Raw genomic sequence first — 14,881 nt, 5'->3', positions numbered from 1 at the left:
AGAGGGAAAGATTTCAGCATACTTTTAACCTGTCATCTAGGCCTGAAATTAGAGCCTCTGGTTTAAAGTGTGGGTGTCAAGAATGCTTAATCTGGATTCATAAAGTGGGCCAGGAAACAAGAATCAAAACTAGAACTCAGATATGAACATCTTCTTTGCCTGTGATGCAGAATTGATCACAGCAATTAATTACATTGGGGAAACAAAAGTAATCTCATTTTAATAAAAATCATTACAGTGTACCAACTATCTCCATGACCTTAGAGGAGTCAGCCTCTCTTGTTCTCAGTTTCCCAGCTACAATCAAGTGAGTTCAATAAGCTAATGCCTAATAGTTTCTAAAGGTTCCTTCTCTTATTAATTTTTATAGTTTCACATAATAAGGGCCTAGACTGGAGTGAATTTCTATACTCTGAGAGTGAATTTCTGAGCCTGGAAGATATTAGCATTTCAGAGATAATATCAAAAGAAATCATCCAAATCATCAAATAAAGTACATAAGAGAGCCTTGATAAATTGCAAGATATTTTAGCAAAGAAAGATAATATTATTACATACGTTGGAATAGGCATTCAGTATTATACACTCAAGAAAGGTTTATGTGTAAAGAAGGAGTAATGAATGCCTCAGTGAAAAAGAACTGATTCACTGGGAGAAACAGTGAGAAGAGGGAGGGGAGTCGTCAGTAAAGTAACCACAAAATTAAGCCGAAATATAACCTCAGCTTCAGGGGAAAAGAACAATAAGCCTCCTTACAGTGAAAAGGGCGTAAATACCTTTGAACAAATTTATCAGAAAATGTATGAGTCTATGAAGTAGCTCTACTGAGCAAGACGCTTTAAATAGCAATACTTTAAACCACAGTTGCCTCTATGTGTGTCATTTCCAAGAACTCAATAGCACGTGTGGTTATCAGGACTGTCATCTGCAAATATTCAAAAGAATTACCAACTCACCCCAAGTGAGAGTAGCCAGGGTCAGCAGTTCAGGGATGGAATTCTGACATACTACGTATTCTGGAGAATACGGGTCTGTTTGAACTTCGGCATCGCGATAATCAGTCTGAGTGCCCACAGTATACTTTGAAGGAATGGGGAGGTACTTAGTGGAAGGAGGAGGAAAGGTATATGGCTCTGCCCTAAAAGAGGAAATCATTTTAAAAATTAAAACCTGATACAATCACTTTATACCTATCAATAGGTTTTGAAACATATGTGATAAAGAGTTAAACAGTCTTTCTATATAAAATGCCCTTGTGAATCAATAAGACAGTTAAATAGCCACAGAGAAATGGGTAAAGGACAGTCCAGAAAACAAAAAGTAAAACTTCTAACAATCATATGAAAAGATAATGAACATAACTAGTAATCTCAGAAAAGTAAATTAAAACAGCAAGATGCTATTTTATTATATAACTAAGCAATGATTTAAAAGTGTGTAAGTACCTAGCATCAATGAAGTTGTGAAGAAACAGACATTCTCATAAACTGTTGATGGAAATACAAATAGGTGCAACCTAACTAACAGGTAACTTATCAATATATATCAAACCCTTAAAATACCCTTTTGCCCCAGCAACTGTACTCCTAGGAATTTATTGTAGGAAATAATTCAATGAGTGTGCAAAGATATATGCAGACGTGTTTATAAAGTCTCATAAGGGTAAAAAACTTTTTTTAATGGCCAATTTTATTTTTAAAACATGGTTATACCTGGAGTCATTAGGCATCAACCTTGGACCCATTATTTTCACCCTTGTTTTTTTATTGTCTATTTTTAAATACAAAAAAACTTTTTTAATTCACTTAAACATATGCTCACCCTTACACATAATTTCTTAAACAATAAGTATGACAGCACATATGGTTTAATGTTTTAGTGGTGTTTTCTTGTGCTTTTGAGTTTGCATCCCTCAATCCCTTTTTCTTCCTTATCCACTTGTAGCAGTACCTTCTCTATATACCCAATATCTAGGGTATGTATCTCAGTTGTATCCTTGAATTATATCTTCCATATTTTTTGGCACACTTATTTTCTACACTGACACAAGTATACACAAATATAGTGTTATTTTATCATTTGACTAACATGAAATCATACTATAAATATGTTTTTGCATCTTGCTTTTTTGACTAAACAACACTCCATGGAAACCCTTCCCAATCTACGCATGTGACACTTTAAAAAAAAAAATTACAAACTTAATCACCATCAGTAGAAAAATTGTTTTTTAAACAATGGCACATCCATAATGGAATTTATCCAGCTATTAAAAGTTACAATGTAATCTACATTTATGAATGAACAAAAATGTCTATGATCCAAAGTAAAGTAGAAAAAAGAACACTATAAAGCAGTATGTACATTAGGAATACATTTTTATGTTTTTAAAGACTGTGTTATTAGGCACATAAAAATGCCTAGATGGATACACAATAATAAAAGCAATTATTTCTGGGTAGTAGGGTTATAGAGAGAATTTTTTTCATGTTTATAGTCTTCCGAATTTTCTAACTTTTTTTTAACCTGTATATAGACTACTTATAAAATAAGAAAAAAATATATAACCATTTCCATTTAAAATATATCATTTTGAAGAATTGGTTAAATTACACAAACAATAAATAATGGAAAAAAAGAGAGAGATTTCCATTATGAAAAAGTCAAAGGCAAGGGGAGGTGCTTATACATGAGCACAGCATGTAAAGCTTAACTCAAAGAAAAATGCATTTCAAGCCAATTAGAAAGAAGTGTCTATTTGGCATTTCGACCTGTGATGGAACAGTACTTTAAATTGTTTTTAATGCTGAATTCTAACAGGCATTGAAATCATTTTTCAGCAGTTGCTATTAATTTCTAACACATGTAGACAATATAAGTACGTACATATAGTTTCTTAAGTTTTCAGCAGAAAGTATGCTACTATAAAAATTCTACTTGAGGAAATAACTTCAAATTAGCTTTATCATCACAGATCATGTGAATATTATAACACCGTAAGCTTGAATCAAGAGAATAAATTATTGTTTTCTAAATTAAATAATTTCACATTTGACCCATCTGATCAAATGTTCTAGGATTATGGTAAAGCCTGAGGAATCCCCCTGACTAAGCTTTCTGCTGACTTGGGACCCTTCTAGGTGGGTCTGAGGATAGGATGCAAAGGAGGAATGCTACTTTGACAAAAGTCCTATGCAACTTAATAGTACAACCAACTTGTTGGTTATTTTTCCCAACCAACTTGTTATTTTTCTCCAACCTATTCTTTTTCTCTCCATTTCAGTTGGTTTTAGAGGAGAGCAAAATGTGAATAAGAAAGAGTAAAAATCTCTTTCCCACCTCTGCCCAACCTCGATCGGGACCCAATGCCAGAAAGACTCCATATCTGCTTCCTACTTGGCTTGAGCCCTGCCTTGTCCTGGATCCCATCCTCAGCCTTACTTAGTCTGGCTTTGGTATCTTTACAGCAGCCACTGCTGCTCTATTCCCTCCATCCAGGCCCCTCCTCCTCTACTACGGGCCACTACCAGGAACATGTACTGTCTGCCAAACCTACAGTCTTCTAGATTTTCCCTTCCAGCCCCAACTGAACTGCACACAAAGAGGAGCTTCATAAAGCTAGCAAATCTTGTTTTGTTATTATGAACTCTATTGAATGTCTGCATTTTTTAAAGGCAATATTTTAGAGCAATCTTAGGTTCATAGCAAAATTGAGAAGGAGGTACAGAAACTTCCCATATACCCCCTGCCCCACACATGCATAGCCCAACACATTATCAACATGACTCACCAGAGTGGTAGCTTTGTTACAATTGATGAACCTCCATTGACAATTCACAGTCTCCCAAAGTCCACAGTTTACATTAAGGTTCACTCTTGGTGTTGTACATTATATGGGTATGGACAAATCCTTATATGTCTATGTATACATGTATAATAACGTGTATCCATCATTATAGTAACATACAGAGTATTTCCCCTACCCTTAAAATCCTCTGTGCTCCTATTCATCCTTTCCCCATTCCCCCCAACCCCCTGGCAACCAATGATCTTCTTATAACCTCCATAGTTTTGCCTTTTCCAGAACGTCATATAGCTGGAATCATACAGTATGTAACCTTTTCAGATTGGCTTCCTTCTCTTAACTATATGCATTTAAGATTCTTCCATGTCTTTTCATGACTTGATAAGCTCATTTCTTTTTAGTGCTGAATAATATTATATTGTCTCAATGTACCATAGTTTATTTATCCATTCACCTACTGAAGGACATCTTGGTTACTTCCAAGTTTTGGCAATTATGAATAAAACTGCTATAAACATCTGTGAGCAGGTTCTTCTGTAGAGATAAGTTTTCAACCTCTTTGGGTAAATACCAAGGAGCAGGATTGCCAAATCATATGGTAAGAGTATGTTTAGTCTTGTAAGAAACTGCCAGACTGTCTTCTGAAGTGGCTATAGCATTCTGAATTCCCACCAAAAATGAAAGGTCCTGCTGCTCCACACTTGGTGGTGTTAGTGTTCCAGATTTTGTCCATTCTAACAGGTGTATAGCGGAATTTCATTTTAATTTGCATTTCCCTGATGACATCATGTGGAGCATCTTTTCATATCCTTATTTGCCATCTGTATATCTTCTTTGGTGAGGTATCTGTTAAGGTCTTTGACCTTTTTTAAAATCAGGTTTTTTGTTTTCTTACTGTTGAGTTTCAGACTTCTTTGATTATTTTGGATAACAGTCCTTTATCAGATATGTCTTTTGCAAATATTTTCTCCTAGTCTGTGACTTGTCTTCTCATTCTACTGACATTGTCTTCTGTAGAGCAGAAGTTTTAAATTTCAATGAAGTCCAGATTTTCCATTATTTCTTTAATGGATCATGACTTTGGTGTTGTATCTAAAAAGTCATCACCATACCCAAGGTCATCTAGGTTTTTTTCCTATGTAATCTTTTAAGAGTTTTATGTTTTTGTATTCTACATTTAAGTCTGTGATCATTTTGAGTTAATTTTGTGAAGGGTGTAAGGCTTATGCCTAAATTCATTTTTTTGCATGTAGATGTTCAGTTGTTCCAGCATCATTTGTTTAAAAAGACTCCACTGTATTATCTGTTCTTTTTGTCAAAGATTAGTTGATTATATTTATGTGGGTCTATTTCTGGGCTCTCTATTCTATTTCATTCATCTATTTGTCTATTCTTTCCATAATACCACACTTTCATGATTATAAAAGTTTTACAGTAGGTCTTGAAGTCAGGCCGTGTCAGTCCTCCAACTTTGTTCTTCTCCTTCAATATTGTGCTGCTTATTCTGAGTTTTTTGCCTCTTCATATAAGCTTTAGAATTACTTTGTCAATATCCACAAAATAACTTGCAGGGATTTTGATTGAGATTACATGGACTCTGTAAATCAAATTGGGAAGAACTGACATATTGACACTATTGAGTCTTCCTATCCATGAACATGGAATATTTCTTCATTTATTTAGTTGTTCTTTGATTTCTTTCATCAAAGTTTTGCAGTTTTCCTCAAATAGATCTTGTGTATATTTTATTAAATTTATATTTAAGTATTTCATTTGTCGATGCTAATGTAAATGGCACTGTGTTTTATATTTCAAATTCCCCTTGTTCTATATAGGTATATAGGAAAGCAGCTGACTTTTGTATACTAACCTTATATCCTACAACCTTGCTATAATCACTTATTAGTTCCAGGAGAGGTTTTCTTTTTTTTTCAGTAATTTCTTTTAGATTTTCTACATAGATGAATATGTCTCCTGCTAAAAGACAGTTTTATTTCTTCCTTTCCAAATTGTATACTTTTTTTTTTTTTTTTTTTTGCGGTATGCAGGCCTCTCACTGTTGTGGCCACTCCCGTTGCAGAGCACAGGCTCCAGACGCGCAGGCTCAGCAGCCATGGCTCATGGGCCCAGCCGCTCCGCGGCATGTGGGATCTTCCCGGACCAGGGCATGAACCTGCGTCCCCTGCAACTGCAGGCGGACTCTCAACCACGGCGCCACCAGGGAAGCCAAACTGGATACCTTTTATTTCTTCTTCTTGTCTTATTGAATTAGCTAGGACTTCCAGTATGATATTGAAAGGGAGTGATGAGAGGCGACATCCTTGCCTTTTTCCTGATCTTAGTGGAAAAGCTTTGAGTTTCTCACCATTAAGTGTGATGTAAGTTTTTGGTACACATTCTTTATAAAGTTGAGGACATTCTTTTCTAATCCAAGTTAACTGAGAGTTTTAATCATGAATGAGTATTGGATATTGTCAAATACTTTTTCTGGCCTCTAGTAATATGATCATGTGATTTTTCTTTTTCAGCCTGTTGATGTGATGCATATTAACTGATTTTCAAATGCAGAATCAGCCTTGCATACCTGGGATAAATCCCACTTCGTTGCAGTGTATAACTCTTTTCATACATTGTTGGATTTGATTTGCTAATATTTTGTTGAGGATTTTCATGCCTACATTCATGAGAGATGTTGGTTTGTAGCTTTCTTTTAATGTCTTTGCCTGGTTTTGGTATTAGAGTAATGCTGGCCTCAAAGAATGAGTTAGCTTCTATTATCTGAAAGAGACTGCAGAGAATGGTATAACTTCTTCCTTAAATGTTTGGTAGAATTCACCAGCAGACCCATCTGGGCCTGGTGCTTTATGTTTTAGAAAGTTATTAATTACTGATTCAAAAATTTGTTAATAATAGTATAGGCCTTTTCAGATTTTCTGTTTCTTCTTGTGTGAGTTCTGGCAAATTGCCTTTCAAGTAACTAGTCCTTTTCATCTAGAATATCCAATTTGTAGGCATAGAGTTATTCACAATATTCCTTAATTATCTTTTTAATGCCATGGGATCTGCAGTGATCCTTTTTCATTTCTGAAAAGGGAATTCTTTTTCATATCTGATATTAATAATTTGTGTCCTCTCTTTTTTCTTAGTTAGCCTCACTTGAGGCTTATCAGTTTTAGTGATCTTTTCAAGGAACTTTGTGGTTTCACTTATTTTCTCTATCAATTTCCTTGATCAATTCTGTTGATTTATGGGACTTCCCTGGTGGCACAGTGGTTGAGAATCCACCTCCCAATGCAGGGGATGTAGGTCCGATCCCTGGTCAGGGAACTAGATTCCACATGCATGCCGCAACTAAGAGTTCGCATGCCATAACTAAGGATCCTGCAAGAAGCAACTAAGGAGCACACATGCCGCAACTAAAGGAGCCCATGAGCCGCAACTAAGGAGCCCACAAGCTGCAACTAAGACCCGGCACAACCAAAATAAATAAATAAAAATTTTTAAGAAAGTACATGGCGCACACTCTCCATACACTTGAAAAAAAAATTCCATTGATTTATGCTCTAATTCTTATTACTGCTTTTCTTCTGCTTGCTTTGGATATAATTTGCTCTTCTTTTTCTAGTTTCTCAAGGTGGAAGCTTAGATGATTGATTTAGATCTTTCTTCTTTTGTAATACATGCATTCAATGCTATAAATTTCCCACTAAGCACTGCTTCCATTGCATTGCACAAATTTTTATAATTTATATTGTCATTTTCATTTAGTTTAAAATATTTTAAAATTTCCCATATCTTTTTTTATCCAATGTTATTTAGAAATATATTGTTTAATATCCATATATTTGGGGATTTTCAGTTCTCTCTCTGTTCTTAATTTCCAGTTTAATACCACTATGGTCTGAGAGCAGACATTGTATTATTTCTATGCTTTTACATTTATTAAAGTGTGTTTTATGGCCCAGAATGTGGCTATCTTGGTGAATGTTTCATGTGAACTTGAGAAGAATGTGTATTCTGCTGTTGCTGAATAAATAGTCTATAGATACCAATTATATACAACTGATTAATGGTATTGTTAAGTTCAACTAGGGCCTTACTGATTTTCTGCCTGCTAAATGTATCCATTTCCAACAGGAGGTGATAGTGGATTCATCTACTTCTCCTTGTAATTCTATTACTTTTTGCCACATGTAGTTTCACACTGTCATCAGGCACATATACATTAAGGATTATTATGTCTTCTTGGAGAACTGACTTCTGTATCATTATGTAATGCCTCTCTTTATCCCTGATAATTTTCCTTGCTTTGAAGTCTGCTCTGTCTGAAATTATTATAGCTACTGTTGCTTTCTTTCAGTGTTAGCATGCTATAGTTTTCTCTATCCATTTACTTTTGTTCTTTTTTTTTACATTTTTTAATTGAAGCGTAGTTGATGTGTAATATTATATGTTACAGGTGTACTATACAGTATTTCACAAATTTTAAAGGTTATACTCCATTTATAGTTATTATAAAATCTTGGCTATATTCCGTGTTGTACAATATATACTCGTAGCTTATTTTATACATAATGGTTTATACCTCTTAATCCCTTATTCCTATATTGCCCCTCCCCCTTTCCTTCTCCCCACTGGTAACCACTAGCTTGGTCTCTATATCTGTGAGTCTGTTTCTTTTTTCTTATATTGACTAGTTTGTTGTACTTTTTAGATTCCACACATAAGTGATATAATACAGTATTTCTCTTTCTCTGTCTGACTAACTTCACTTAGGATAATACCCTCCAAGTCCATGCATGTTGTTGCAAGTGGTAATTTTCATTCTTTTTTATGGCTGAGTGGTATTCCATTGTATGTGTGTGTGTGTGTGTATATATATATATATATATATATATATACATACCACATTTTCTTTATCCATTCATCTGTTGATGGATGCTTGAACTGCTTCCATATTTTGGCAATTGTAAGCAATGCTGCTATGAACATTGGGGTGCATGTATCTTTTCAAAATAGTGATTTTGTTTTTTTTGGATATATATCCAGGAATGGAATTGCTGGGTCATAAGGTGGTTCTATTTTTAGTTTTCTGAGAAACCTCCCTACTGTTTTCCACAGTGGCTGCACCAATGTACATTCCCACTAACAGCGTAGGAGGGTTCCCTTTTCTCCACCTTGCTAACGTTTGTTATTTGTGTTCTTTTTGATGATAGCCATTCTGACAGGTATGAGATAATATCTCATCGTGGTTTTGATGTGCATTTTCCTGATGATTAGCAATGTTGAACATCTTTTCACGTTCATGTTGACCATCTGCATGTCCTCTTTGGAGAAATAGACATTCAGGTCTTTTGCACATTTTTAATTGGGTTGCTTGGGTTTTTTTGATGTTGAGTTGTATGGGCTGTTTATATATTTTGTATATTAACCCCTTATCGGTCATATCATTTGCAAATATTTTCTCCCATTCAGTAGGCTATCTTTTCATTTTGTTGATGGTTTTCCTTGCTGTGCAAAAGCTTTTAAGTTTAATTAGGTCCCATTTGTTTATTTTTGCTTTTATTTCCTTTGCTTTAGGAGACTGCTCCAAAAAAATATTGCTACAATTTATGTCAAAGAGTGTTCTTCCTATGTTTTCTTCCAGGAGTTTTATGGCTTCAGGTCTTATATTTAGGTCTATGAGTTTATTTTCGTATATGGTGTTGGAGAATGTTCTGATTTCATTCTTTTACATGTAGCTGTCCAGTATTGCCAGCACCACTTATTGAAGAGGCTGTCTTTTCTACATTGTATATTCTTGCCTCCTTTGTCATAGATTAACTGACCATAAACACATGAGTTTTTTTCTGGGCTCTCTATTCTGTTCTAATCTATCCATTTACTTTTAATCTATATGTGTCTTTATACTTAAAGTAGGTTTTTTATTGACAACATATAATTGGTTCTTGTTTTTTGATCCACTTTAACAATATCTGTCTTTTAATTGGTTCATTTAGACCCCTGATGGCCAAAGTGATTATTGATAGTTGGATTAATATCTACCATATCTATTTGTTGCACTTGTTCTTTGTTCCTATTTTATCTTCCACCCTTTTTCTGTCTTTCTGTAGTTTTAACCACATTTTATATGATTCCATTTTCACTTCTTTATTAGCATATCAGTTATACTTCCCTTTATTTTTTACTTTTTTAGTGATTGTCCCAGAGTTTACAATATACATTTACAACTAATCCAAGTCCACTTTTAAATAACACTATATCACTTTTCAAGCAGTGTAAGTACCTTATAATAACAAAATAATCCTCATTCCTCCCTTTCATCTTTTATTATTGCTGTCATTCATTTCACTTATATATAAGCATATACATGATATATTCATGAGCATACATAATCAAATACATTGTTGCTCTTATTATTATTAATTATTTTTCCGAATAGGTTCCTTTAATAATTAGTCAAAGAGGAAAAACAAACTGCCCACCATTTGTCTTCCACTGTCTTCCTTTTTTTTTTAATTGGAGTATAATTGCTTTACAATGTTGTGTTAGTTTCTGCTGTACAACAAAGTGAATCAGCTATCTGTATATATATATCTCCTCCCTCTTGGACCTCCCTCCTGGACCTCCCTCCCACCTCCCCCCACGCCGCCCATCTAGGTCATCACAGAGCACTGAGCTGAGCTCCCTGTACTATACTGCAGGTTCCCACTAGCTATCTGTTTTACATATGGCAGTGTATTTATGTCAAACCTAATCTCCCAATTCATCCTACCCTCCCCTTCCCCCCTGTGTCCACACATCCATTTTCTACATCTGTGTCTCTATTTCTGCCCTGGTGGTCTTATTATTTTGAATAAACTGTTAAAAAATAAAAGTTTTTATTTCACCTTCATTTATTCTGTCTTTGATGCCCTTGTTTTCTTTATGTAGATCCAAGTTTCTGACCTATATTATTTCCCTTCTCTCTAAAGAACTTCTAACATTTCTTGCAACAAATGGCAAGATTCCCTCAATTTTTGTTTGTCTGAGAAGGTCTTTATTTTGCTTTCATTTCTGAAGGATAATTTTGCAGGATACAGAATTCTAGGTTGATTTTTTTTCTCTCAACACTTTAAATTTTCACTTCTCTCTCTTCTTGCTTGCATGGTTTCTGAGAAGTCAGATGTAATTCTTATTTTTGCTCCTCTATAGGTGAGGTAATTTTGTACTCTGGCTTCTGTCAGAATTTATTCCTTATCTCTGATTTTCTTTAGTTTGAATATAATATGCCTTGGTGTAGCTTTTTTGACATTTATCCTGCTTGATGTTCTGAGCTTCCTGACTCTGTAGTTTGATATCTGACATTAATTTGGAGAAATTTTCAGTCATTATTGTTTCAAATATTTCTTCTGTTCCTTTCTTTCTTCTCCTTTTGGTACTCCCATTATACGTATGCTATACCTTTGTATTTGTCCACAGGTTTTGGATATTCTGTTTTTTTCAGTCTTTGTTCTCGCTGCTTTTCAATTTTAGAAGTTTGTATGGATATCCTCTAGATCACAAATTCTTTCCTCAGCTATGTCCAGTCTATTAACAAGCCTATCAAAGGAATTCTTCATTTCTGTTTCAGTGTTTTTGATCTCTAGCATTTTATTTTTTTACTTCTTTCTTAGAATTTCCATCTCTTTGCTTACATTGCCTATTTGATCTTGCTTGAAGTCTACTTCACTCATCAGAGCCCTTAGCATGTTCATCACAGTTGTTTTAAATTCCTTTTCTGATAATTCCAACATCCCTGTCATGTCTGGTTCTGATGCTTATGCTGTCTCTTCAAATTGTGGTTTTGCCTTTCAGTGTGCCTTGTAAATTTTTTTCTTACAGCTACACATGATGTACTGAGTAAGAAAAACTGTAAATAGGTCTTTAGTAATTTGGTGGTAAGGTGTGGGGGGAGGGGAAAGCATTCTATTTTCATATATTAGGTCTTTCTTTCAGTGAGCCTATGCATCTGGACTATGAGCTTCATAAGTGTTTTTCAGTTTTCCTTCCCCCTTAGGTGGGGCAGGATGGCAAAAGGGGACTGAAGCTGGGTATTTCCTTCCCCTCTCAGTTAGGCTCTGATAATACCCCAGCATGTTAGGCTCTGGTTCACTAGTTTCTCCTGACAGCTGGCCTTGTTAAGAACAGAGTGCTCTAGCATATTTCAAAGTGGTTCCTTTTTCCCTCCTCCTGCCAGAAGCATGGGGGAATTTTTCTCCAATATTTACTGTGAGAACCTGGTTGAGTTCCTGGAGGTAAATCACAAAATTGTGGGAGCCCCCATGACTGGGTCCTCCTGGAGTTTTTCATTCTCAGAGTTTTCCACACTGAATCTCCAGCAACTTGTCAATTATAGTTCAGGTTTTCCTACCTAGGAATGGTTCTCAGGGCAGTTTCTACTCATGAATCTCTGTTCTGGGTAGCTATTACTCCCTGTATTTGCCTGTTTTTAAAATCTTCAGTTAATAGCAACTTCCAAGCACCTTATATGTGGAACTGGAGACCACTATTGAACATTTTAAAAATATTACTTTTTATCCTCTTCACCAAGATGCTTACATAGAGTCCAAAGTAAAGGCTCCAACAGCTAGCCATGGAAAGGGTGTGGCTGGAGAAGGCCAGCTGTCCCCAGACAAGTCCATACTTGCTAACGTAAGTCAGAATTATCCTCACCACTCAGAAACTCAACGCTGTCAGAATTCCAGAGTTGACTTCACAGACGGTTACTGATTCATTCTTTAAAACTTCTGAGAGAGAAAGAAACTTTCTAGAATGTCAACTGTCATGCTTTAACTCTCAAAGGAAATCTTTATCCCTTACGTCACAATTAGTTAGGAAGGAGTGGAGGGGCCCAGTGTTCATCACTGTAGACCTGAGAACTCCCCACAATCAACTGAACAATTTTTAGACCTAATGTGATTATGACCTCCAGAGCAGGAGATCCAGTGAGCCTGCTTTTAAAGAATTACCAAAGGTATCTATAGGGAGATACCTGTCTTATAGCTTCTCTTTTGCTCATACAAAGCATTTCATAGAAAACAAGTCTGCAGTTGTCCCCAGGTAAAGTGACAATACACAAAGTTGCTCTGTCTAGAAGGACAGCAGAGGATCTTTCCTCCATCCATGTAAGAGCCAAAGGTATCCATATACAGTCTTAAAAAATTAGAGGGGAACTGGAATCATAATTGGCACTTATGTCATAGTGTTCTGCCTATGTTCTCCTCTAAGAGTTTGATAGTTTCTTAGAGGAAAACATAGGCAGAACACTCTGTGACATAAATCACAGTAAGATCCTTTCTGACCCACCTCCTAGAGAAATGGAAATAAAAACAAAAATAAACAAATGGGACCTAATGAAACTTCAAAGCTTTTGCACAGCAAAGGAAACCATAAACAAGACCAAAAGACAACCCTCAGAATGGGAGGAAATATTTGCAAATGAAGCAACTGACAAAGGATTAATCTCCCAAATTTACAAGCAGCTCATGCAGCTCAATAACAAAAAAACAAACAACCCAATCCAAAAATGGTCAGAAGACCTAAATAGACATTTCTCCAAAGAAGATATACAGACTGCCAACAAACACATGAAAGAATGCTCAACATCATTAATCATTAGAGAAATGCAAATCAAAACTACAATGAGATATCATCTCACACCAGTCAGAATGGCCATCATCAAAAAATCTAGAAACAATAAATGCTGGAGAGGGTGTGGAGAAAAGGGAACACTCTTACACTGCTGGTGGGAATGTGAATTGGTTCAGCCACTATGGAGAACAGTATGGAGGTTCCTTAAAAAACTACAAATAGAACTACCATATGACCCAGCAAGCCCACTACTGGGCATATACCCTGAGAAAACCAAAATTCAAAAAGAGTCATGTACCAAAATGTTCATTGCAGCTCTATTTACAATAGCCCGGAGATGGACACAACCTAAGTGCCCATCATCGGATGAATGGATAAAGAAGATGTGGCACATATATACAATGGAATATTACTCAGCCATAAAAAGAAACGAAATTGAGCTATTTGTAATGAGGTAGACAGACCTAGAGTCTGTCATACAGAGTGAAGTAAGTCAGAAAGAGAAAGACAAATACCGTATGCTAACACATATATATGGAATTTAAGAAAAAAAAATGTCATGAAGAACCTAGGGGTAAGACAGGAATAAAGACACAGACCTACTGGAGAACGGACTTGAGGATATGGGGAGGGGGAAGGGTGAGCTGTGACAAAGTGAGAGAGAGGCATGGACATATATACACTAACAAATGTAAGGTAGATAGCTAGTGGGAAGCAGCTGCATGGCACAGGGAAATCGGCTCGGTGCTTTGTGACCGCCTGGAGGGGTGGGATAGGGAGGGTGGGAGGGAGGGAGACGCAAGAGGGAAGAGATATGGGAACATATGTATATGTATAACTGATTCACTTTGTTATAAAGCAGAAACTAACACACCATTGTAAAGCAATTATACCCCAATAAAGATGTTAAAAAAATAATAATTGGCACTTATATTGAGGATTACAGACCTTTGATAACATATATCCTATTCATAAGATGCTATATCATTAAGAGTAACCATATCCTTTAAATGCATGTTTGAAAGTCAAGCCCTATCTAACTTTCTATTCAGAAATCTGAGACCTTAAAAAAGGTTTCTTTTCCGTTTCATTTCAAGAATACCTTGGATTTTTTTCTCCTATAGAAATTTTAAGTTATATTGACATGGGAAAGTGTATAGCAAAAGTTAGATAAGCATATGTATGTATCTATTCAAAACAAAAGTTATAAGCAGGGCTTCCCTGGTGGCGCAGTGGTTGAGAGTCCGCCTGCCGATGCAGGGGACACGGGTTCGTGCCCCGGTCCGGGAAGATCCCACATGCCGCGGAGCGGCTGGGCCCGTGAGCCATGGCCACTGGGCCTGCGCGTCCGGAGCCTGTGCTCCGCAACGGGAGAGGCCACAACAGCGAGAGGCCTGCGTACTGAAAAAAAAAAAAAAAAAAAACCTACCCTCAATATGTCTGATGCTCTTGGTTATTTTCTAT

The 14,881-nt window shown here is 36.0% G+C and overlaps 1 protein-coding gene across 7 annotated transcripts in view; it reads right to left on the bottom strand.

Moving 5' to 3' along the window:
* The window catches only part of CFAP91 (cilia and flagella associated protein 91), a 154,719-nt gene that overhangs the window by 123,395 nt on the left and 16,443 nt on the right, over window positions 1-14,881 (bottom strand). For all 7 annotated transcript variants that reach the window (XR_003432631.1, XM_027105662.1, XM_027105689.1 and 4 more), the window contains one exon: window positions 957-1,138. Coding sequence is in view for 6 of the 7 variants with exons in the window: in XM_027105662.1 (XP_026961463.1) it covers window positions 957-1,138 (182 nt within the window). In the remaining variant the exon portion in view is untranslated. The remainder of the gene's footprint in view (window positions 1-956; window positions 1,139-14,881) is intronic.

Source organism: Aethalodelphis obliquidens, unplaced genomic scaffold (genome assembly GCF_003676395.1).
Source record: "Aethalodelphis obliquidens isolate GAN/ISIS:26980383/991018 unplaced genomic scaffold, ASM367639v1 scaffold1, whole genome shotgun sequence".
NCBI classification, from domain to species: Eukaryota; Metazoa; Chordata; class Mammalia; order Artiodactyla; family Delphinidae; genus Aethalodelphis; species Aethalodelphis obliquidens.
This window is presented reverse-complemented; position numbering and strand designations above follow the sequence as displayed.